A 27,230-nucleotide genomic window follows, 5' to 3' on the forward strand; every position below is an offset into this window, starting at 1 on the left:
AAGTTTGTTGGAACAAAAGATTGAAGCATTCAGGTTTTAGTTAAAGAAGAAAAGTAGATATTTTGGTTTTGTATTAGAATTCTAAATAAGGGTTCTAGCTACCAGTATAATGATTCTTAACTATTTCTCAGCAATTTATCTTGCTTTGCTGAAACAAGCTTTTATTTCTCCCCTATCCTCTGTGCATCGTTTCTTTTTACACAATCTGTACCCATGAATGCATTGAAGCCCATTTCAACTATTTCCAAGGGAGTTATTGGGTGTGCCAGAAATTTAAATTCATTACTAAGGTTGTAATTTTACTAGTCAATGAAATATAAAAACTGAAAATAAGTAAAGTACCTTCTCGAGAGAATCAAGATGGCGGAGGAGCAGGTGGATGTGGAGTTCATCTCTCTCCGTGGATGCATCAGGAATACATCTGTAGATGGAACAATTCTCACAGAACATCAGCTGAAAACTAGAAGAAGACCCTGGACACTGGAAAGGACTATAAAGATCCCTACATAACTGGGTAGGATGGAAAAAAGAAGAGAAAAAGAGAAGGAGAGGAAGTGGGATGGGACCTGCACCCCTGGGTGGGGGAGCTGAAGCAGAGGAGAGATACCCGAATTCAGGGAAACCCCTCTCTGATGCGGAAATCAATTGGGACAGAAGAGAAGCATTTGAGGCTGTTGGAAGAGGGTGAAGCATCCAATCTGTGGCAGACGGGACAGAGTGAGAAATACACAGATGGTCCATACCGTGGTCCTATGTGCCCCAGATTGGGATGTGTGTTCGCTGGTGTGCAAGGGGGCTGGGAGCTGGTGTGTGGGCACTGGAGAACAGGCCCAGAGCAAGAACTTCTGTTGACTGTGGGGAGATGGACTGAGGGGATGGGAGGGAGGAAATCCACAGCAGGGATGCCTATGGAGGAAGCCTGGACTGCCATGGAAGCAGGGTGCTATTGCTGAGTCACACACAGGGGGAGGAGCCACTATTGTAACCTCTCTCTCCCCACATGCCAGCACCTGCTGATGACAGTAAAAGAAGCCCACTCAGGGCTGGCTCTTGTGCGCTGGCTGATGGGTGCCAGAAAAAGCCCAGCCAGGGCTGACCCTCATGTGCTTTACTCCAGGCGCCAGAAAAGGCCCTCACTAGGGCCATATCTCTTACACCCATGGCCTCCGGCTTCCCTGCACATTTGGCACTGCCGGGGGTCCCGCGATTCAAGCAGTCATACCACCTCTGTGCCTGGTCCTCACAGGGGCAGACCCAAGAGCTCCAAGGCAGCCTCAGGACCAGACTCCTGTGGGTGAACCACACACAGAAGTGGGGATAAAACCAAAGCTGAACCCCAGGGACAGGGTGACTAAGGAAGATGATTGAAAATCTTTCCATCAGCTGTACAAGCTGCAGATTAAATCCCTGAGATCAACTAGGTAGACCATGTGTCTATGGAATATCTGAGTAGACAGTGAGCCTTCCCACAAATGAAAATGGTCTAGCTCTGGCAACTATGGACTATGGGGGCAAACAAACGCAGGAATTAGGCCAGATCAGAGTCTGAGTGGTCCGCACAGGGCCCACAGCAGGTCCAGAGACCAACCCAGAGGCAGAGGAGAGCCTCTTGGGGAGGTGGAGGTGAGCTGTGGCTCACAGTGTATGCAAGGACACTTAAAGAGGAGACTCCAGGGAAACATAATTTTTACTATTAATTTTATTATGTTTTGATTCTTTCTGTTATTGGTTCTGGCTTGCTTTTTTTGGTTTCTTTTTCTTCCCTTCTTTCTTTCTTTTTTTTTTTTGTTTGTTGTTTTATTTTATTTTATTTTAGTCTTTTGGGATTGCCATTTTTATGACTTATTTTTTTATATATATTTCTTTTTAACTTTGCTTTTCTGTTGTTCTGTGTTCTTTCCCCTTATTTTTTGTTCTTCTTTTTCTTTAATATATTTCTCTTTATATATATATATTTCCATATTTCTACTTTGCTTTCCTGTTGTTCTGTTTTTTCCCTTTTTATTTTTATTATTATTTTTAAATCACTTTTATCAGTTTATTCTGTTTCCTTGCTGTATTCTTCAGTTGGCACACTGCTTTGGTTTTGCTTTTAGGTTATGTGTTTTTGTTAGTTTTAATCCTAATTGATTTTGGTTTTGAGTTCTTCTATTTGTCTGGTTGTTCTCTTGCTTTTTGTTTTATTTTGCTCTGTTTTTGTTTCTTTTATGTATGTGTGTGTTTCCTTGCTAATGTTTTTCTTTGTTTGATTGTACTTTTTACCATTTGTTGGGGTTTTGTTAGTCTTTTTTTTTTTTTAATCCCCTTTATTGCTGGGATGAGTGACTTGTGGGGTCTTGGTCCCTCGACCAGAAGTCGGGCCTGAGGCTCTGGGGTGAGAGCACTGAGTCCAGAAGCCTGGACTACTAGAGAATTCCTGGCCTCAGGGAAGCTTAATCGCTGAGAGCTCTCACAGAGCCCTCTATCTGAATCAAAGACCCGGCTCCACCCAACTGCCAGCAGCTCCCAGTGCTGGATGCCTCACACCAAACAACAAAGAAGACAGGAACACAAACTCAGCCATTGGCACACAGAATACCTAAAGTCATACTATGCTCACAGACACCCCAAAACACACCACCTGACACGGCCCTGCTAATCAGAGGGAAAAGACTCAGCTCCACCCACCAGAATGCAGGCACCAGTCCCTCCCACCAGGAACCCTACACAAGCCACTGGACCAACCTCACCACTGGGGGCAGAGATCAGAAGCAAGAGGAAATACGACCCTGTGGAAAGGAGACCTCAAATACTGTAAATTAGACAAAATGAGAAGACAGAAAAATATCTTGCAGGCAAAGGAGCAAGATAAGAACCCACAAGACCAAATAAATGAAGAGGAAATAGGCAAACTACCTGAAAAAGAATTCAGAGTGATGATAGTAAAGGTGATCCAAAATCTTGGAACTAGAATGGAGAAAATACAAGAAACATTTAACAAGGACCTAGAAGAACTAAAGAGCAAACAAACAGTAATGAGCAACACAATAACTGAAATTTAAAACACTCGAGAAGGAATCAATGGCAGAATAACTGAGGCAGAAGAACAGATAAGTGAGCTGGAAGACAGAATGGTGGAAATAACTGCACAGAGCAGAATAAAGAAAAAAGAATGAAAAGAACAGAGGACAGTCTCAGGGAGTTCTGGGACAATATTAAGCACACCAACATTCGAATTACAGGCGTCCCAGAAGAAGAAGAAGAAAAAAAGAACAGGTCTGAGAAAATATTTGAAGAGACTACAGTCAAAAACTTCCCCAACATGGGAAAATAGTCAATCAAGTCCAGGAAGCACAGAGAGTCTCATACAGGATAAACCCATGGAGAAACACATCAAGACACATGTTAATCACACTAACAAAAATTAAACACAAAGAAAAAATATTAAAAGCAGCAAGGGAAAAACAATAAATAATATCCAAGGGAATCCCCATAAGGTTAACAGCTGATCTTTCAGCAGAAACTCTACAGGCCAGAAGAGAGTTGCAAGATATATTTAAAGTGATGAAAGGGAAAAACCTACAACCAAGATCACTCTACCCAGTAAGGATCTTATTCAGATTCAATGGAGAAATCAGAAGTTTTACAGACAAGCAAAAGTTGAGAGAATTCAGCACCACCAAACCAGCTTTACAAAAAATTCCTAAGGAACTTTTCTAGGCAGGACACACAAGAGAAGGAAAAGACTTACAAAAACAAACACAAAACAATTAAGAAAATGGTAAAAAACATAAATATCAATAATTACCTAAAATGTAAATGGATTAAATGCCCCAAACAAAAGACACAGACTGGCTGAATGGATACAAAAACAAGACCTGTATATATGCTGTCTACAAGAGACCCACTTCAGACCTCGGGACACATACAGGCTGAAAGTGAGGGGATGGAAAAAAATATTCCATGCAAATGGAAATCAAAAGAAACCTGGAGTAGCAATACTCATATCAGACGAAATAGACTTTAAAATAAAGACTATTACAAGAGAAAAGAAAGGACACTATATAATGATCAAAGGATCAATCCAAGAAGAAGATATAACAATTGTAAATATCTATGCACCCAACATAGGAGCACCTCAATACATAGGCAAATGCTAACAGCCATAAAAGGGGAAATTGACACTAAAACAATAATAGTAGGTGACCTTAACACCCCACTTACACGAATGGACAGAGCATCCAAACAGAAAATAAATAAGGAAACACAAGCTTAAATGACACATTAGACCAGATGGCATTAATTGATATTTATAGGATATTCCATCCAAGAACAACAGAATACACTTTCTTCGAAAGTGCACATGGAACATTCTCCAGGATATATCACATCTTGGGTCACAAATCAAGCCTCAGTAAATTTAAGAAACTTGAAATTGTATCAAGCATCTTTTCTGACAGCAATGCTATAAGACTAAATATCAATTACAGGAAAAAAAACTGTAAAAAATACAAACACATGGAGGCTAAACAATACACTACTAAACAACAAAAGATCACTGAAGAAATCAAAGAGGAAATCAAAAATTACCTAGAAATAAATGACAATGAAAACACAATGACCTCAATCCTATGGGATTCACCAAAAGCAGTTCTAAGAAGGAAGTTTACAGCAATACAGTCCTACCTCAAGAAACAAGAAAAATCTCAAATAAACAACCTAACCTTACACCTAAAGCAGTCAGAGAAAGAACAACAACAACAACAAAAAAAACCCCAAAGTTAGCAGAAGGAAAGAAATCATAAAGATCAGATCAGAAATAAATGAAAGAGAAATGAAGGAAATGATAGCAAAGATCAACAAAACTAAAAGCTGGTTTTTTGAGAAGATAAACATAATTGATAAACCATTAGCCAGACTCATCAGCAAAAAAAGGGAGAAGACTGAAATCAACCTCATTAGAATTGAAAAAAGAGAAGTAACAACTGACACTGCAGAAATACAAATGATCATGAGAGACTACTAGAAGCAACTATATGCCAATAAAATGGACAACCTGGAAGAAATGGACAAATTCTTAGAAAAGTACAACCTTCCAAGACTGAACCAGAAAAAATAGAATACATGAACAGACCAATCACAAGCACTGAAATTGAGACTGTGATTAAAAATCTTCCAACAAACAAAAGCCCAGGACCAGATGGCTTCACAGGCGAAGTTTATCAAAAATTTAGAGAAGAGCTAACACCTATCCTTCTCAAACTCTTCCAAAATATAGCAGAGGGAGGAACACTCCAGAGCTCATTCTATGAGGCCACCATCACCCTGATACCAAAACCAGACAAAGATACTACAAAAAAAGAATATTACAGGCCAATATCACTGATGAACATAGATGCAAAATTCCTCAACAAAATACTGGCAAACAGAATCCAACCGCACATTAAAAGGATCATACACCATGATCAAGTGTGGTTTATCCCAGGAATGCAAGGATTCTTCAATATACACAAATCAATAAATGTGATACACCATATTAACAAATTGAAGGATAAAAACCATATGATAATCTCAATATATGCAGAAAAAGATTTTGACAAAATTCAACACCCATTTATGATAAAAACTCTCCAGAAAGTGGGCATAGAGGGAACCTACCTCAACATAATAAAAGCCATATATGACAAACCCACAGCAAACATCATTCTCAATGTGAAAAACTGAAAGCATTTCCTCCAAGATCAGCAACAAGACAAGGCTGCCCACTCTCACCACTATTATTCAACATAGTTTTGGAAGTTTTAGCCACAGCAATCAGAGAAGAAAAAGAAATAAAAGGAATCCAAATTGGAAAAGAAGTAAAGCTGTCACTGTTTGCAGATGACATGATACTATACACAGAGAACTGTAAAGATGCTACCAGAAAACTACTAGAGCTAATCAATGAATTTGGTAAAGTAGCAGGATACAAAATTAATGGACAGAAATATCTCGCCTTCCTATACAGTAACAATGAAAAATCAGAAAGAGAAGTTAAGGAAACACTTCCATTTACCATTGCAACAAAAGGAATAAAATACCTAGGAATAAACCTACCTAAGGAGGCAAAAGACCTGTATGCAGAAAACTATAAGACACTGATGAAAGAAATTAAAGATGATACCAACAGATGGAGAGATATACCATGTTCTTGGATTGGAAGAATCAACATTGTGAAAATGACTGTACTACCCAAAGCAATCTACAGATTCAGTGCAATCCCTATCAAATTATCAATGGCATTTTTCACAGAACTAGAACAAAAAAAGTTACAATTTGTATGGAAACACAAAGGACCCCGAATAGCCAAAGCAATCTTGAGAAAGAAAAACGGAGCTGGAGGAATCAGGCTCCTGGACTTCAGACTATACTACAAAGCTACAGTAATCAAGACAGTATGGTACTGGCACAAAAACAGAAATATAAATCAATGGAACAGGATAAAAAGCCCAGAGATAAACCCACACACATATGGTCACCTTATCTTTGACAAAGGAGGCAAGAATATACAATGGAGAAAAGACAGACTCTTCAGTAAGTGGTGCTGGGAAAACTGGACAGCTACATGTAAAAGAATGAAGTTAGAACAATTCTCTATACACAAAAATAAACTTAAAATGGATCAAAGACCTAAATGTAAGGCAGACACTATAAAATTCTTAGAGGAAAACATAGGCAGAACACTTTATGACATAAATCACAGCAAGATCCTTTTTGACCCACCTCCTAGAGTAATGGAAATAAAATTTAAAAACACAAATGGGACCTAATGAAACTTAAAAGCTTTTGCACAGCAAAGGAAACCATAAACAAGACCAAAAGACAACCGTCAGAATGGAAGAAAATATTTGACAATGAAGCAACTGACAAAGCATTATTCTCCAATATATACAAACAGCTCATGGAGCACAGTATCAAAAAAACAAACAATTCAATTTTAAAATGGGTGGAAGACCTAAATAAACATTTCACCAAAGAAGACATACAGATGGCCAAGAGGCACATGAAAAGATGCTCAACATCACTAATCATTAGAGAAATGCAAATCAAAACTACAATGAGGTATCACCTCACACCAGTCAGAATGGCCATCATCAAAAAATCTACAAACAATATATGCTAGAGAGGGTGTGGAGAAAAGGGAACCTTCTTGCACTGTTGGTGGGAATGTAAATTGATACAGCCACTATGGAGAACAGTATGGAGGTTCCTTAAAAAACTAAAAATAGAACTACCATATGACCCAACAATCCCACTACTGGGCATATACCCTGAGAAAACCATAATTCAAAAAGAGTCATGTACCACAATGTTCATTGCAGCTCTATGTACAATAGCCAGGACATGGAAGCAACCTAAGTGTCCATCAATAGATGAATGGATAAAGAAGATGTGGCACATTTATATATAATGGAATATTACTGAGCCATAAAAAAAGAATGAAATAATGCCATTTGCAGCAACATGGATGGACCTAGAGATTCTGATGCTAAGTGAAGTAAGTCAGACAGAGAAAGACAAACATCATGTGATATCACTCATATGTGGAATTTAATTTTAAAAAAGAGATACAAATGAACTTATTTATAAAACAGAAACAGACTTACAGGTATCCAAAACAAACTTATGGTTACCAAAGGGGTAACAGCGTTGGGGGGGGTGGGATAATTCAGGCGCTTGGGATGAACACACACATATTACTATATATAAGATAGATAACCGAGATTCCCTGGTGGCGCAGCGGTTGAGAATCTGCCTGCCAATGCAGGAGACACGGGTTCGAGCCCTGGTCTGGGAGGATCCTACATGCCGCGGAGCAACTGGGCCCGTGAGCCACAATTACTGAGCCTGCGCATCTGGAGCCTGTGCCCCGCAACAAGAGAGGCCGCGACAGTGAGAGGCCCGCGCACCGTGATGAAGAGTGGTCCCCGCCTGCCACAACTAGAGAAAGCCCTCGCACAGAAATGAAGACCCAACACAGCCAAAAATAAATAAATAAATTAATTAATTAATTAAAAAAAAAAAAAGTAAGATAGATAACCAACAAGGGCCTACTGTATAGCACAGGGAACTCTACTCAGTATTCTGTGATAACCTATATGAGAAAATAATCTTAAAAAAAATGAATATATGCATACATATAACTGAATCACTTTGCTATACACCTGAAACTAACACAACATTGTAAATTACATCTACTCCAATAAAATTTAAAAATTTTAAATGTGCTGCTGCTTCTCATTCTTATTCTTATTTCTCCTTGTCTCCCTCCAGACTATTTTGAGTGACGTTTCTTGAAACTTAAGTCAGATTGTATCAGTCTTTTGCTCAAAACCATGTAATTGTTCTCCATTTCAGTCTGACAAAAAGCCAGTCTTTACAATGGCCTCAGTCTCCACATGATGTAGCCACCTAATTTCCCCCTCCTCCTCTCCCCCTTTCCCCCACTGTACTCCTCCTCTATGACCCTCTTTGGCATTATCCACGTCCTGCTTACTTCTGCCTAATTTTAACCACTTGCTAGCCCCTCTGCCTGCAATGCTGTTCCCAGTATATTCACATGGCTAACTGCCCAGCAACTTTCTCCCAATTACTGCAAAATCCACTGATGATTCCTGCCTGTAGCAATTATTAAAACTGGAGATTGATGCAAAACCACAATTTTCTAATTCTGTCATTCCTTGCATATTTATTATCTGGCATTCTTCCAAAAGGAAGAGCTCCCCTGCCCTTTTCCTCCTCTCCCTATACTCTGAGTAACATTATGGACTCATAGATTCTTTTCTAATTTAATATTTCATAATCCATTATGGGTTTTTTTATGCTTAACTTTTTTTTTTTTTTGGCCGCACATCTTGCCAGATCTTAGTTCCCCAACCAGGGACTGAACCCACGCCCTCCACAGTGAAAGTGTGGAATCCTAACCACTGGACTGCCAGGGAATTCCCTTTATGCTTAAAATTTTCCAAATTTGGCCAACACACATCCCTTCAAGTTGGTTCTCTTGTCCTTTTAACGTCTCCATTGGTCTTTAAACACAATCTTGCTTTCTGGCACACACACACACAAAAGATGGACCAGGAACACCTTGTACCTTCCCTGTCTCAGACCTAGAATCATCCATTTCTCCAAGAACATCTAGTTCATTTTAGTGAGAAATGATGCATCTAAGGATTAAGTGTCCTTGCCATCTAGGGAAACACTATCTAGAGACTAAGTATCCTCACCATCAGGGTATCACTGGACTTTTTTTCTTTAAGAACTCTTTATACTAGTTCTCTATGTATGGTATATTTTGCAAATATTTTTCTCTCATTTTGTTATTTGCCATTTATCACTAGTTATAGTGTTTTAATATGTGTTATGTAGTATATATTTTAAGTTGGAATTAGTCATAGCTAAGTTCTGACTTGGGATATATAAAACTTCACTTATGTTTTCTTCTTGTACTTGTATGGTTTTATTTTTTGTATTTCGATTTCTTACCTATTTGGAATTTATTCTGGTGTTTGACTTATGGATCCAATTTTACTATCTTTCCAAATGGCTACTTAGTTCTTCCAATTTCATTTATTGAAAACTCAATTTTGAGTTGGTGCTTTTATGTTTTTATGTACTTGTATTAATTTCTGAATTTTTGTTTATTCCATTCGTCTGTGTGTCTACTTTTGTGTCAGTATCACAGTGTTTAAAATACAAAGGTTTTATAATATGCTTTAATATCTGGAAGGACTATTTCCCATTCATGGCTCTTTTCTAAGTGTTCTTATGTATTCTAGCAAGTTTCTTACAATATAGACTGTAGAATCAATCTGTTTTGTTCAAGGGAAAAAAGTATGCTATTTGTGTTGAGATTGTGCTGAATTTCTACATTAATTTAAGGAGAATTGACATTCACAAACAAGGGATATCTTTCCATTTGTTCATGCCAACTTCCAAGAAAGTGCTAAAGTTTTTCTCATATTGGTTTTTCACGTATCTTGTTATTTTATTCTTAGGAATTACATCTTATTTATTGCTGTCATAAATAGTGCTTTCTCTTTCATAGTACTTCTAACTGGTTACTTGTATATGTATTGCTTTTGTATATTAATTTTCTATTCTACTATCTTACTAAACATTTTTATTATTTGCATCATTGGTTTTCTTAGATATTCCTGGTATATTACCACATTATCCACCAATAGAGATAGTTCTATACCTTCTTTTCCCATTGTCATGTTTCTAGTTATTTTCTTTTTTAAAAAGTTGTGTTGGCCCATATTTCCAATACAGTGTTAAGTAGTAATGGAAATAGTGAGCATTCTTGACTTGTTCTTGACTTCAGTGGGAATTTCGTAGCATTTCCCCTTTAAATTAGACGCTGGTTTCAGGAATTACCAATTCATATTTACTAAGGTTTTTATTAGGAATGAATATTGAATTTTGTCAAGAACTTTGAATGCTGAAGACATTTATGGAGATAAATATAATTTTTCCTTTTGATGAAAAACAGAAAATAGAGTTTGAGACATCAGATATATATAAAATAGAGTTTAAGAGGCATAGAATAAGACTATCTATTTTACAACCCCAAAAAGGGGAGATAGAGACTAAGGGGCAAAATATTTGAAACAATAATGTTTGAGAATTTTCCTGAAATAGTAAAACTTAATTCACATATTTAGAAAGGCCAGAATATCCTAGGCAGGATTTAAAAAAAAAGAAAAGAAAAGGAGATCCACATTTAGTCATATTGTTGTGAAATCACTGAACCAGAGAAAAAGAGAAGTAAAAATAGCAATTTCATTACAAATCAGGTAATTGCAAGTTAAAAAAAAAAATAATACCATTTCATAATCTCAGAGTGACAAAATTAAGAGCGTGACAATGACCAACTTTTGATAAAGATGTGGTGCAATACAAAATTTTATAAATAACTATTGATAGTTCAAATTCTTACAAAAAGAATTTAGAAAATAAATTGATATTTCCTGGCAAAGAAATACCTTATGATACAGAAATTCCACTTCTAGAGAAATGATATATGTATGCACCAGGGGATTTATACAAGAATGGAAGAAACAGCAATCTTTGCAATAGGAAAAAAAAGAAACAGTCCAAATATCTGTTGCGAGGAGAATTCACCAGTTACTGCTATATTCTTACATAGTGAGATACAATATGTAACAATGAAAAAGGATGAAATACAACTATACTGTATCCAACTACATGTATAAATCCTTAAAATAGACTTAGGAAATACAAGTCACATAAGAACACATACCATATAATACATTTATATAAAATTGATAAACAGTCAAAATTTCAACAACATATTATTTGGGGATGGAGAACTACTTTAAAAACGAAATGATTAACACAAAATTTAGAGTAGAGCTTCCCTCTAGAGAACTGCAGGGAGCAGAATGTTCATGGGAGAGAGCGTACAGGGAACTTCAAATCTATTGATATTTCTTAAGCGAAGTGGTCATATAAAGGTGTTTATATAATAAAAAGCTATATGGTATATGGACATTATTTATACTTTTATTATAATATGCTACAAAATAATAAATTAAGATGCTGTGTAAAGGATCATTGGATGATGGGTTATTCCCCATGAACCATGCATCAATTGCCATACAGCATACCCATTTACAATCCATTTCAACTTGCGAACAATTGGTTTGAAACATCTCTTTGATGAACATTCACTTAAACACTTGGTTGAGCTCCTGCAGGAAGGTTAAATTCATGTCATTTATTGGAAATATTTCTGAAAATATTCTATTCCTTCTGTCGATTCCATACATTACTACTATGTTGATATACAACCCCAACACAGAAAGATTTGCCCTAGAAAACATGACCTTACATTCATATACTAGTGCTGATCTTCCTCCCAGTTTTTTAAAACTAAGCTTCTCTCCCTTTTTAAGTGGTATGTTCTCGTGAACAATTGAACAATATAGTTGCAGAAACTTTCCAACACAACTTCTACAACACAGTCATTTCCATTATCTTCAGGTCATAAACTGTGACTATAATTTAGCTTATTTACATCAGAGCAGATTCCAGTGGAATATTTGCTCCTTTTTCTACCAATTTTATGGCCAAATAGAAGCAACTAAGTCCAACATAATCAAAGAGTTGAACTATATCTTATTTTTTAGTTAGAAATCTACTTTGCTATGAAAAGAAAAAAGATGGGTGATCACTGAGAATTGAGATAGGCTAAGAATATCTTTGATTCACTGTTCCCTAGTCTTGCAGTTGCACTGTGTTCGATATTATATGCAAACACAATTCCTCTCAAGATCCAGAAGTCTGAATGACATATAACTCCTGTCAGAACAAACAAACCAAAAATCAAGCAAACAGAAACATTTACCTAAAGGAGGGGGGAAGGGATAAATGGGGAACATGTGATTAACAGATGCACACTACCATATATAAAAGATAACAAGGATTTACTGTGTAGAGCAGGGAACTATATTCAATATCTTGTAATAAACTATAATGGAAAAGAATCAAAATAGAGAATATAGATATATACCTATATATGTATAAGCAAATCACTTTGTTGTACACCTGAAACTAACATAATATTGTAAATCAATGATACTTCAATTTAAAAAAAAAAAACATTTACCTGGTGTAGCAATTTCTGAACATCCGTTATTTCCAATGCCTCTATTATTTGGGGTATGGCCGCCATACCTCTGCAGGGACCATTACCACCGTGGCAAACTCCAATTTAAGCTCCAGAAATCAAGTTGGAGACACTTGCCCATGTGCACACTCAAATGATGAGCTGGCACTTGAGAAGAGCCAACAGAAAGGGCAGCCCGGTCTCTTCCTAGTATTCCCTTCCCAGTCCACCTGCCTTCTGCTTTTAAAGATTTATATGAGGGATTGGTTTATCGTTGGAAAATAAGAAATAACCTGTGCAAAGGAATTTCTTGGCCAAAAAAAATAAATAAGTAACTGAAAAACTACATCTCCCAGAAGGAATCATTCTACAGTTACAGGTCCTTTAAATTACAACCGTTATCTTACTTTACTGGATTTAAACCTCATCTCCTGATTCACATCTAACCACGGTCACATTTCAATGCCATTGTAAGTGATATCAGATATCAGTGGGGAAGAGATGAAAGAGAAGATATTTGAATGTTATGACTATATTCAAAAGCAACCCTCTTCATGAAGGACGGTTCCTCTCTCTCAGTAGGTCAAGTTTCTCCACTTAGATGTTACCAGGATCTTTGATAAAGCATTGTCTTTTTCCCTGAATAGTTCCTTCTGTTTCCCTCTGGGTTTTGTTTAAGCTTTGATCCATGTTTCACTTGGGCCTATGGAAGCATAAAGAATGCTATTTAAATCATCCAAAGCTCCAATTTCATATTGTTTTGTGTCTACGAGTAGTGTAATGATGGACAATTAGACATCACTAGCTTTCTACTACCAGAACTTATAATTCCTTAAAATTCAATTTTTATTTAAATAAGAAGGGAAAAGACAGCTAGAGTAAGACTAACAGAAGGGAAGCATGTTCTTGAGCACCCACTATAGTTTCACATAAATGACTTAATTCTCACTCTAGCCCTTTCTAACTTGTTAACCTGCTACATGTTGTTTAAAGATGAGAAAACTGTGATTCAAAGAAATGTTAATTGGTTACACTGACAGAGTCAGTCAGTAGGGGTGTTGAATTTGAACATTGGTCTACCTGACCCCAGTGCTTTCTTCACTGTGACTTGTTGCCACAATGATAGTGCCACTTGATTAAGGAGCAATTGTTATTGTTTAAATGAAATGCATTTATTTCATACCACCCTTTGGAATATTTCCAAATAATATTTCCATAGTATTGTTCATTTCATATCAATGATGCCACTTTAACACTAATTCCTTTACCTTTTGCGAGGAATTTGTTGAGGTAATTTTTCCCTTGAATTCCTGTCTGATCTTAGTCGGATCACATAGCACTTCGGGAGAAATATACAACCCAATAAACCAGCACTGGAAGCCAAGATGGAAAATGTTTCCAAAGCCACGGTGGCCTTGCCTTTGGTGCTTATATATCTGGGTATGAAAGAAATCCACACACTACAGAAAACCAGCATGCTGAATGTGATTATTTTTGCCTCATTGAAATTGTCTGGTAGCTGTCTGGCCAGAAAAGCAATAGTCAAGCTCAGAAGTGCTAGAAAGACCAAGTAACCCAGAACACAGTAGAAGGCAGTAGCGGATCCCTCGTTACATTGAAGGATGATTAGGTCCAACTCTGATTGTGTGTCAATGTCAGGGAAAGGGGGAGAAGTTCCCAGCCAGATTGTGCAGATACATACTTGAATGAGGGAACCACTGTAGATGATAGTATTTGAGAATTGGGTCACCATCCATATTTGCAGCATGTTTCCTTGTTTCATGGCTTTGAAGGCTACAAGCACAATGAAGGTCTTTGCTAAAATAGCAGAAATAACCACAGGGAATATAAATAACTCCAAAGAACGTTCGTCCTAGGATGCAGGTAACTAGGCTAGGACAGCCAAGTAAAGTCAAAAAGCAGAGGAAGCAAAGTATTAAGGAAACGAGGAAGATATAACCGACATTTTGATTTTTGCTCTGACAGTGGGTATGTCTCAATACTGGATAAATAGTCCTAAAGTCAGAGCAGTAAGGACAGAGGAACTAATGGCCATAGAATCCAAAACAGCTGCTAGAAGATATTCATGGGACAAAAAAAGTTATAATTTGGAGGAGGCACTGATTGCTTATTTGAATATTGGTCTTCAATATCTTGGATATTGATACATTGATCCATATCTGAAAGGGATACAGCTTGATTTATTATAGTCCATCAGTCATTTCCCAAATATATGTATAAAGCAAATATATCTTGGACAGAAACATATTTGAATTCTGAGGTAAATGTACCTAATTACATTCATTAGATCATAACATTGAAAAATAAATAACCACCTCCATTCATGGGAGAGAAATCACCTATTATACATTTAAATCCAAAAATATACAGAAATAGTGAGTTGAATTGGACAATAAGAGAGCCAAGAATTTAGAAAGTAACAATGAAGGAAAAACACAGACTATATAAAATCGTATTTGATAATGTATGAAAGGAAGAGAGAAGACCTTCTGAGGCTTCTGGGCTTTAATTTAATTAACCTAGAAAATAGATAGTCCTAATGTTTATTGAGTATCTATGTTATAGTAAGTGCTTTCTTTACGGTTATAACTTGATTTTGATAGCAGTTTTACAAGGGATTTACCATTATTTAGTGCTTAAAGAATAACAATGAAAGGAAGAAATTTTAGAGGTAAATATTTTGAAGAAATTTCAAAACAAACAGTGAAGTGTTAAGTTTTGTGCATTAAGATCTGACCTCATTCAATCTGAAGGACAATTACATATGGTACATTTTAAATTAGAAAGACAATTACATATGCAAATGTGGGTTTACATTCTACAAAAATTTTACCAAAAATATTGAAAAAATATTGATCACTTCTATGCTGTTAATCTCCCTTCCAAAAGAGTGATATAAGTCAGTTTCTTTTAGGAACAATGACTTCTTCATAATCATTATCAAAACTTACTAGGTTTGGTGTCACTTCCACTCATTCTCCCTCTTGCTTTCTTATGTTTTCCTTTAACGTGAACCTCTAGGGACTGGAGAGTCCAAGAAGAAGAACACAGGAAACCTAACTTCAGGATAGGGGGATAGAGAAGCAGTATCGTTAAACAGACTACTACAATAGTATGTGGAAATGTTTTAATAAGTATATTGAGGATGATAAGCAGCTAATGAAAAGCCAATGGGCCATAATAACAAGATTGAAATTTATCTTAAAAGACTTTTTTACATATGCCTGTATTCTGCCTGGAACCATTTTCACTTTGCTCTTTAAAAGCTGGTTCCATTTCATCACTGAGATCGTAGCTTAAATATCAACCACATAGGGCTTCCCTGGTGGCGCAGTGGTTGAGAATCTGCCTGCTAATGCAGGGGACACGGGTTCGAGCCCTGGTCTGGGAGGATCCCACATGCCGCAGAGCAACTGGGCCCGTGAGCCACAACTACTGAGCCTGCGCGTCTGGAGCCTGTGCTCCGCAACGAGAGGCCGCAACAGTGAGAGGCCCGCGCACCACGATGATGAGTGGCCCCTGCTTGCCGCAACTGGAGAAAGCCCTCGCACAGAAACGAGGACCCAACACAGCCAAAAATAAATATAAAAATAAATAAGTAAATAAGACCCGGTGCAACCAAATATTTAAAAAAAAAATATCAACCACATAGAAACATCTTCCCTGACTACCCTGTCTACATCAGCTATCCCATGCTAATTCTCTATCATAAGACTCCATTTTTTCTTTTATACCACATAACACAATTTACAATAACATGTTTACTTTTTTGTTCATGTGTTAAATACATACTCCCTTCAATAGGCCATAACCTACATGAAAGCAGAGGCATGCCATTTGACAACCACTGTGTCCCCAGCACTCAGTAGAGTTACTACAACTAGGAAATGCATAACAAATATTTGTAAATAAATAACTAGGCATATGTTATGGATTCAGTATCCACTGGGTCCCTGGGCTGGCAGGATTGCTAGTGGACTGTGGCTAGGACAGGCTGGAACCAAATATAAGTCTATTTCAGGATCTCTGGAGGCACAGACGGGCATGTCTGCCTCCAGATCGCTGGGCCCACAGGACTGCTTGGGGTCTATGGCTAGCAGGGTCTATGGCCCAGTTACAGGGCCATTTCAGAATCTACAGTTGGACTAAGTTTGGCAGACTTGTCTCCAGGGGCTCCCAGACCATGGCTGAGAGGGGCTGGAGCCAGGTCATGGGCCACTTCAGGGCCCATAGCCTTTACTGTCGTGTGGGCACAGATAGGTGTGACTCATCCCAAGCCCTTTAGTATATGGTGCCGGGGGAAGGACCAATGCCAAGTGATGCTATAGCCAAGTCCACAGGGATACAGAGCCCTTCTGGGTCAGCCCACCTGGGCATGGGCCTGCATACTCAAAATGGCCCTCATCAGTCTTGACCAAGAAAACTGGGGCATCACAGTCTCCTACCTGGATACCAAAACATCCACAAAGGCAATTTTGTCTGTGGATGGCTGCCCAGTTATTGTTGCTGAGGGGGGGAAGGGGGTTCAAGAAGAAGAGCTCTTGTTCTGCCATCATGCTGACCTCACCTGCTTGCAGTACTATGTTAAATAGAAGTGATAGTGGGCAACCTAGCCTTGTTCTGGATCTCAGAGGGAAATCTTTCAGTTTTTCACTATGTTCACTTTTCATAAATGGCCTTTATAGTGTTGTGGTAAGTTCCTTCTATACATAATTGGCTGACAGTTTTTATCATGAAACAATGTTGAATTGTGTCAAATGCTTTTTCTACATCTATTGAAATGATCAGGTGATTTCTCTCCTTCATTCTGTTAATGTGGTGTATCACATTTATTGATTTGCGTTTGTTGAACCATCCTTGCATTCCAGGCATAAATTCTACTTGATCATAGTGCATGATTCCTTTAATGTGATCTTAGAGGGAAAGCTTTCAGTTTTTAATCATTGAGTATGATGTTAGATATAGGCTTTCCATATATGACTTTTGTAAGAGTGAACTTGTCGATATGTAATTATATCTCAATAAAGCTGTCATTTAAATTTTAAATAAATAGCTTTCTGTAAGCATTAAAGAATCAATATTAAAGAATAAGATTAAAGAAGAATACTACCCCCAGGAAAAGATTTAAGAATACCATATAATGGGGGAGTTCTCTAAGCCATATGTTTCTGCAATAATAAATCTGAAATACAAATGAGGCTATTTATTGTTGGAGGAAAGGATTAGAAACTTCAACTAAGATGCTTTAGAGTGAATCCGCTCTAAGAAAATGAAATGAGTCTTTGCATGCTATTGATGAGGCTTCAGATTTATTGCATGTCCATATTTCTTTTGCTCAGTTTATAATGAAAGATTATTTATGAAGTTTATGAACAAGAGTATAGTTAACATCAGAGTCATAGTTAAGTCTTCTGCGTAAAAACTTATCCCAACAATCTAAGGACTAACTTGCCATAGTGTCATTTTATTCACATTGAAAAGCCCTCTGGGATAAAGTTTAAAATGCCTATTTTAAACGTTTCATTTAACAATCAAACATCCATATTGTCTGTAAAAAATGTCCTGAAAAAACTGAGGTGATTCAAAAATTGAGAGACGTCTTTAAAAACAGGAATTTGTCTAGATAACTGAAAATGACAATGCATCTTTTAAATAATTCAGTTTTGTTAGTTGAATAATTTGTTTTTTATAATTAAATAATTAATATATTAATCCAAGGTTTCTCAACTTTGACACTATTGGCATTTTGAATTGGATAATTCTTTGATTTGCTCCTTTGCATCATAGAATGTTTAGCATCATGCCTGGTCTCTACCCATTGGATGCCAGTAGCACCCCTCTCTGAGTTGTAATAACCAAAAATGTCTCCAGACATTACCAGATAACCTCAGTGGGAAGGGAGCCAAATGACCACCAGTTTAGAACCACAAGACTATAGGTTATTTGGTTAATTGAAACCTGATGTCATTCAACCTGTATTAAAGATTTTAAAAACAAATAAAATCTTGATACAATTTTATTTTTTTATTCTTTCAATAAAAAAATATTGAACACCTATGATGTCTGAACTGTTCTATGCTCTAGGAATACAGTGATGAACAACTAACTAGTTCCAGGTCCTTGTGGAGCTTATATTCTAATGGAGGGTGGTGAAGTTGTTCTTGGGAAAGCTTGACACATTCTCTACAATTTGGTGATAACTTATAAAGAGAGCTTGTACCTTTTGAAGACAGGAAGCTGCTGGGACTGTCTATACCAGCAAGGGAAAGTGTTTCATTATGTAGCATGCCTGGAAAGAAGAGGAAGAAGAAGATTCCTGGTTTCCTTGACTCCATATGAAGGTCCTCAATAGTGTAAACAAGAAGAAAGGAGTCACATGGCTGCTCAGACAGCTTCCCAGTGAGGAAATTTCTCACCTTGAGCTATGGGTGTAAAATTCATTTCTTTGAGGCAGTATTAGGTGACAGAGACAAAAACTGAAACATGCTTCCAAGAAAATTAGGTGCCAAAACTACACATTATACCACTAGGGCGCAGTGGAACCAAAATAAGCCTAAGCAAATGTTTCCTCACCAGGAATCATTGGCCAAAAGCATAAAAAGACCACTTTCCTCTCTGTTTCTCCTCCGTGTGCCCTAAATGCAGAAGCTGGAAGGAGGGGGCTACATATGCAAAGCTACAAGGATCACAAAGAATCAGAGAAACATGACACCACTAAAGAAACACAATAGGGGCTTCCCTGGTTGAGAATCCACCTGCCAATGCAGGGGACATGGGTTCAACCACTGGTCTGGGAAGATCCCACATGCTGCGGAGCAACCAAGCCCATGAACCACAACTATTGAGCCCGTGTGCCACAATTACTGAAACCCACATGCCTAGAGCCTATGCTCTGCAATAAGAGAAGCCACTGCAATGAGAAGCCCGCACACCACAACGAAGAGTAGCCCCCTCTCACCGCAACTAGAGAAAGCCCACGTGCAGCAAAGAAGACCCAACACAGCCAAAAATAAATAAATAAAATAAATAAATTTATTAAATAAAAAGAAACACAATAAACTTCCAGTAACTGACCCCCAAAAATGAAGATACAGAAATAGCTCAACAAAGAATTCAAGATAATCCTTCTAAAGAAGCTCTGAAAGCTACAAGAGAGCACAGAAAAACAGTTTAGTGAAATCAGGAAAGCAACAAGAACAAAATAAGAAGCTCGACAAAGAGATAGAAGACATAAAAAAGAATTAAACAGAAATTTTGGAGCTGAGGAATACAATCACTGAACTGAAAATTCAATAGAGAGTTTCAACAGCAGACTGGACCAAGCAGAAGAAAGAATAAGTGAAGACAGATCATTTGAAATTATCCAGTCAGAGTTGCAAAAACAAAAAAGATGAAATGGAATAAATAAAGCCTATGGGACTGATAGGACAACAATAAGGGAAACAATATATGCAAAATTGGAGTCCCAGAAAGAGAAGAGAAAAAAGGGTAAAAAGTTATGTAAAGAAGTAATGGCTATGTAAAGAAGAACTTGCCAAACCTGGGGAGAGATTTGGACACGTAAATTCATGAGATTAATAGGTCATCCCAAAATTTCAATCTGAAATGATCTTCTCCAAAACACATTGTAATAAAATTGTCTAAAACCAAAGACAAAGAGAGAATTTTAAAAACAGCAAGAGAAAAAAAATTGGAAAATTTAGGAAAAGTATTCTCTCATACAAAGGAACCTTGATAAGGCTATCATGATATTTCAGAAGAAACTTTGCAGGCCAGGAGAGAATGGAATGATCTATTCAAAGTGTTGGGAAAAACCTGCCAACCAAGTATACTTTACCCAATAAGGTAGTCCTTAGGAAAAGAAGGTGAGGTAGACTTTGCATAAGAAACAAGAGCCGAGGGAGTTTATCACCACTAGACATGCCTTAAAAGAAACACTGACAGATGTTTTTCAAGATGAAATGAGAGTATGAAAATATACAAACACACCGATAAAGGTAAGTTTAGAGTTTCATTCAGAATGCTCTAATTGTAATATGGTTGTGTGTTAACTACTTAACTCTACTATAAAGGTTAAGGGACAAGTGTATTTTAAAACAGTTATAGCTACAATAGCTTTTTAATGGATAGAAATATGTAAATTGTGACATCAAAAAAATAAAATGTAGGTGAGAGAGTAAAAGGGTAGTTTTTGTATGCAATCAAAATTAAGTTGTTATCAATGTAAAATACTGTTATAAGATATTTCAAATAAATCTCAGGTAACACACAACAAAAACCTATAATAGTACACACAAAATAAAGAGAAGGTAATCAAATTATACTACTATCTAAAACCATTCAATTCACAAAGGAAGACAGCAAGAGAAGAAGAAAGTAACAAAGGAACTACAAAACAGCCAGAAAACAATTAACAAGATAGCAATAGTAAGACCTTACCTATTGATAATTACTTTAAATGTAATGGATTAAATTATCCAATTAAAAGGTGCAGAGTGGCTGATGGGGTTAAAAGAAAAACAAGACCCAACTACATGCTACTTAAAAAAACTCACTTCAGCTTTTAGGACACACATAAGCTCAAAGTGAAATAATAGAAAAACACATTCCATGTAAATAGAAACTAAAAAACATGTATTCTTATATCAAACAAAATAGACTTTCAGTCAAAAACTTCAATAGGAGACAAAGAAGGTCATAATATAATGATAAAGTGGTCGTTTTATCAAGAGGATAAAACAATTATAAATATGTGTGCATCCAATATGCCTCATTTCCACAATACAAACCAACAGGTGCTCTCATAGGACTCGGAAATATAACTCACTGGCAAAAATCTAGCAAGCTTGCATTCATCCTGTCTATATTTGCCCAGCAAATTTAAAGTATTTTCTAATATTAGTTTCAAATTCAATCTCATCATAGTTCAGTAGTGACTTCTGATACTCCACCTCATGCCTGCTTACCAGTTTTCTCATGGATTCTGGCTATCATCTTAAAATGACTTGTACTCAGTTCTCATCCAGGTTTTATAATCAGTCTCTGTTACAGAATGAGCTGCATGAAGAGTTCCTGAAATCCCAAATGTACTTGTGTCCATCAGAGTTCCTGCAGAAAGAGATGACATATTCAAAGGGGGTCATTGACAAGAGTTTAATGAGAGGACTGTTTACAAGGTGTGGGCAGGGTTAAGGAAGCCAACAATGATGATGAAGCATCTGGGAGCTAGCAACAGCTAGAGAGGGATTATCCACACACCCTATGACCTGAAGAGCAAGGACTGCCATCACTACTAAATCTGGAGAGAGGATTCAGAGCTATAGGCAAGAGACTTGGATAGGCTCTGTACCCTTCAGCAGAAGACTACAGCCCCCCTCCCATGCCCTGAAGGTGCTTCCCATGGTCAATCCTAACCAGGAAGCCAGAGAACAAGGGAACCCACTGATGTCCTCCATAACGGTCAGCCTCTCAGGGCACAGAACAAGGTGCAGAGGGTAGAGATTGGATCTGGAAGCAAATGGGCAATATTCACCACAGTTAGAATTGTATACTGTGAAAGTGTCATTTATTCCTAAATTAGTTTACAAATTCAATGTATTTCTATGTTAAAATATTATTTTTTGAAACATGACTTTAAATTTTTCTCATAAACCTGTGATGCAGAACAAAAGTGTGGAAACTAAAAGCAATGAAGGTGTATATGTCTTACCAAATAGTTAAACACATTAACACACTACAATAATAACATAATTTTGAATCTAGTGAAGGAATAGTCCCGTAGTAATGTAAATATGTAAAAAGGGAATTTGATGTACAAAACAGATGTGTATTTCAGTTATATGTGTAAAAATAAATAACCACTTATAAAATATTAAAGCTGGATTCCTATGTCAATTCTTACATAAAATAAATTTCAATATTATTTTATAATACTGGTGAATAATTTATCATCTTGAAGTGCAGAAATCTTTTCTAAGCATAGCACAACATAAAGGAGTCATAAAGGAGATCTTAATAAATTTTACTACCTGAAAATGTAAAAGCTTCTATACCACCACTAAATAAATAAATAGATAGATAAAAAAATAAAGTCAAAGACAATAAACTGGGGGAAATATTTGCCACGCATGTGAATAATATATGGATAATTCCTAAATATGTAAAGTACTTTTACAAATCAATAAGAAACAGATGAAATATACCCTCCCCAAAATTATCTATAGTTATGAAGAGTTTCTAAGAAAATAAAGACAAACAAATTGAACTAAAAGATTATTAACTTCATTTGTAATTAATGAAAGGCAAAAAAAGATTGAGATAACATTTTCTGCCTCTCAGATTGGATATTTTAAAGTTTGATAGTGTCCAATGTTGGTAAGGGTTTAGAGAAACTTGTAAGTTATATACTATGAGGTAAGCATGTAATTTGGTACAGAATTTTTAGATGACAATGTATTGTTGTCTATTATAAATTTTAAACATGTATACTTTTTAATTAGACAATTCTACCATTAGCAATTTATCCTGTGACTATAATCAAACAAGTATACAAAGGTAGGAGATGTGCCGTTGCCTCTAGGCTACCTTATCAGCCAGAATCTGCATTTTCACGGAGGCCTTACCCTCTATCTTTGGAAGGCCAAACAGCTGAATGTCTACCTGTAGGTCATTTCTGGATCCCCATGATTTGTGTGTCATCATTGTTCATGTAATCACATAGGTAATCATCTTATTTAACCAATGTCAATAATATAAACTTAGCATTTGTTTGGATTTATTGTTAATATTTGTACATTTGTTTAAATATAATCAAGCATTTGACCTGTAAATTGAATCAAAAAACTCTTTACATGATTTATATGTTGAAACTCTTTTCAGTGTGATGAAATATAAATCTATGTGTATTACCAATAATAAAATGCTACAGTAATGGTTTTGAAAAACCTGCTAAATTTATATACAAAGTTAAATATCAAGAACTTCATTTAATAATTAACTAATATTAAATAGAAACTTTTATTATAAAAGTTATTTTAAAATTATAAAGTTAATAAGGACATTGATAATAGATACACTATTTAAAAAGTGAAATATCTTTAATAAAATCATTCATAAAAATTTAAATAATATACTTAACACACATTTATAAAATTTGAGAAAGTAATACAAATGTCATAGAAATTAATTGTATCATAATTCTAATCTTTGCAGAATACCTCTGTTAGACATAATAATCTTTAAAAATGAAATAAATGATTTTTGACATTTAATTTCCATTTAGGTCTTTTAAGATGAATTCTGTTGGGGAATTTTTCACATTTTACAAAGATAAATTAGCAGCAGAATATCAATTTTGCCACCTCAAAATATCATAAGGGAGAAAAATTCATGAAAAATCATATTTAATAAGGAAGAATGTTTCACTATTGTTAACGAATATGAATAAGAAGGGATTAAAGAAAAGTGAAGTATCCAAAAATATCTTGTTCTCTACTCCCCCACAAGGAAGAGGAAGTGTTTGTCTCGTACAGAAAATTTGCGGCATTATGGTCACAAGAGTAATATACCACCTGCCCTGTTGAGTAATTAATGTTCCTACGCTATAATGTCCTTGTGTTATATTTACATAATAAGGTTTCAATATTAAATTATAATGAAAAGAATTGCCTTCAGACAAAATATAAGATTTATTTTTATATCCCAGAATGTTATTCTGTGAAAGCTCAAGCCAAGTATTGATTTTAACACTTGGCCATGAATCACTGAGCAGAAAATTGTGCACCTGCAAATATGTGTAAAGTTGTTGTCGCCTCATTTGTTAGAGTGACAAAAAACTGGACATGATTTAAATGTCCTTCAAAAGTTCCTGGTCTATAAATTATGGAAAAATTTAAACATTAGAAATAAGAAGATAAACTCCAAATACATTGATGAATATAAAAGTAATTTTCAAAGCATAAAAGCATGCATGGTATGATCTTATCTGCATAAAAATGAATAAATGAATACTGCATAAAAATGAATATACAATATATAGAAACTGCACTTATATATAAACTTAAAAAAATCTCTCAAAGTAGATACAAGAAATTGTTGACTGTGATTGACTTTACAAGCATGTACTGAGGATAGATGGGAGGTCTTTTACCTGTCATATTTTTCTCATATTATTAACCATAAAAATATTATTTTTATAATTTGGGGAAAAGTGATAAAACAAAGGATAAAATCATATACATATTTTGGCTGGTTAAAACATGATTATTAATATCTAGTTAATTATATATTCATTAAATTATTAATGCATAATTGTTTATTAATATTGATTCCTGCTGATTGATAATAATTAATAAATAATGGACTGTGGTCAGTGTGATTTATCATTTAATAATTCATATAACTCACCCACTAGATAATTTCTCTCTTTTTACCAGTCAAAAGCCACTTGCTGATAGTACACATTAAATTGCATATGTTTACAATATAGCCGTGTATAATTTTTAAACATTCTCTAATTAATCTATGTAACTGTTAAATGGAGAATGCAGAGGGAATTGACCAATACACTGAAACAATAAAAAGTCCCTTTGAAAACAGGGATATTTTCAAACACATAGGAAGTCTGTGAGTCATGGGGTGTGGGGATTATCAGGTTTTATATATTTATATATATATATAAAACTAACGTGAATTTAAATATTATATAAATATGTATATATGAAACTAACGTGAATTTAAATCAACTGAGACCAGTTGATCTTATTCTTAAGTATTTTATAGTAATGGGACATTACTATATCGAGCTAATCTTCCAGAAAGGCACTATATTCTAATGTCTAATTGAAATTGCTTCTTCTGACATTCAAATTCACTTTTCCCATTAGGAAAAATAGGCTACAATATAAAACAAAAACCCCCAAATAATCCAGAACAATAGAATTAAACTTCCTACTGAGCCTCCAAAGCCTCAGAAGCTGTGTTATGATGTAAGAAATTGAGCTGAGGGCTTCCCTGGTGGCACAGTGGTTGAGAATCTGCCTGCTAATGCAGGGGACACGGGTTCGAGCCCAGGTCTGGGAGGATCCCATATGCTGCAGAGCAGCTGGGCCCGTGAGCCACAATTGCTGAGCTTGCGCATCTGGAGCCTGTGCTCCGCAACAAGAGAGGCCGCGACAGTGAGACGCCCGCACATCACGATGAAGAGTGGCCCCCGCTTGCCACAACTGGAGAAAGCCCTCGCACAGAAACAAAGACCCAACACAGCCATAAATAAATAAATAAATAAATAAATAAAATTTAAAAAAAAAAAAAAAAAGAAATTGAGCTGAGTTTCAAAGTATGTAGTCATGCTACATGAGGCTGTTCAACTGAGTTGGACCTGTAAAATAGCCTAGTGGTCATCACTTGATAAAAGACATATAAATCCACAATAATAGACTGTTTAAGACCTGCAAATGAAAGAGGAAGGAAAAACATGACAGATGAAAAGAAATTCACCTCGCTAAGGTATAAATACATATACTATGTGCCCAGCTCTGTGCCAAATGGTGTGTCTCCTTCTCAGTTAACGAATGTGTAAAAGTAAAGACCAAAGTGAATAAAAGCTAAAAACAGAACTACCATATGACCCAGCAATCCCACTCCTGGGCATATACCCTGAGAAAACCATAATTCAAAAGGATACATGCACCCCAATGTTCATTGCAGCACTAATTACAATAGTCAGGACATGGAAGCAACCTAAATGTCCATCAACAGAGGAATAGGTAAAGAAGATGTGGTACATATATACAATGGAGTATTACTCAGTCATAAAAAAGAACAAAATAATACCATTTGCAGCAACCTGGATAGACGTAGAGATTGTTATACCGAGTGAAGTAAGTCAGACACAGAAAGACAAATATCATATGATATCACTTATATGCGGAATCTAAAAAAAAGGGTACAAATGAACTTATTTACAAAGCAGAAGTAGAGTCACAAATGTAGAAAACAAAGTTATGGTTATCAGGGGATAAGTGGGAAGAGAGATAAATTGGGAGATTGGGATTGACATATACACACTGCTATATATAAAATACGAATAAGAACCTGCTGTATAGCACAGGGAACTCTACTCAATACTCTGTAATGGCCTATATGGGAAAAGAATCTTAAAAAAAAAAAAAAAAAGAGTGGATATATGTATATGTATAACTGATTCACTTTGCTGTACACCTGAAATTAACACAACATTGTAAATCAACTAGACTCCAATAAAAATTAAAAAAAAAAAAAGATCAAAGTGAAATTGGGAGTGCAGAGGCAAGCTCCACAGGTGTCAAGGAAAAATTTAGGGATGAGTTAAGTCTGGAAGAAAGCAGAAAAATTTTATCGACCAAAATAAAACAATATTTTTTAAGCCCCTCATATCTCCCCAAGGTCAGTCTGTTTTGTTGGTACTTAAAATGTTATCATTTCCCCATTTTGTTGTTTCCTGGAATAAGGAGACTGACTTGCTGCCCAATAAACTCCCTTGTCCTCCTTATGCAATAAAGGAAATCCTGACTTAAAC

General features: G+C 36.1%; 1 protein-coding gene across 1 annotated transcript; it reads right to left on the reverse strand.

Moving 5' to 3' along the window:
- Positions 1-954: 954 nt before the first annotated feature.
- On the reverse strand, positions 955-16,904 carry LOC137775221 (vomeronasal type-2 receptor 26-like). The gene is given in 5 exon segments (XM_068560886.1): positions 955-1,288; positions 13,921-14,501; positions 14,503-14,627; positions 14,630-14,748; positions 16,792-16,904. Coding segments are annotated over 5 exon segments (1,272 nt in total).
- Between the last annotated feature and the right edge of the window lie 10,326 nt (positions 16,905-27,230).

Source organism: Eschrichtius robustus, chromosome 13, assembly GCF_028021215.1.
Source record: "Eschrichtius robustus isolate mEscRob2 chromosome 13, mEscRob2.pri, whole genome shotgun sequence".
In the NCBI taxonomy this organism is placed as follows: Eukaryota; Metazoa; Chordata; class Mammalia; order Artiodactyla; family Eschrichtiidae; genus Eschrichtius; species Eschrichtius robustus.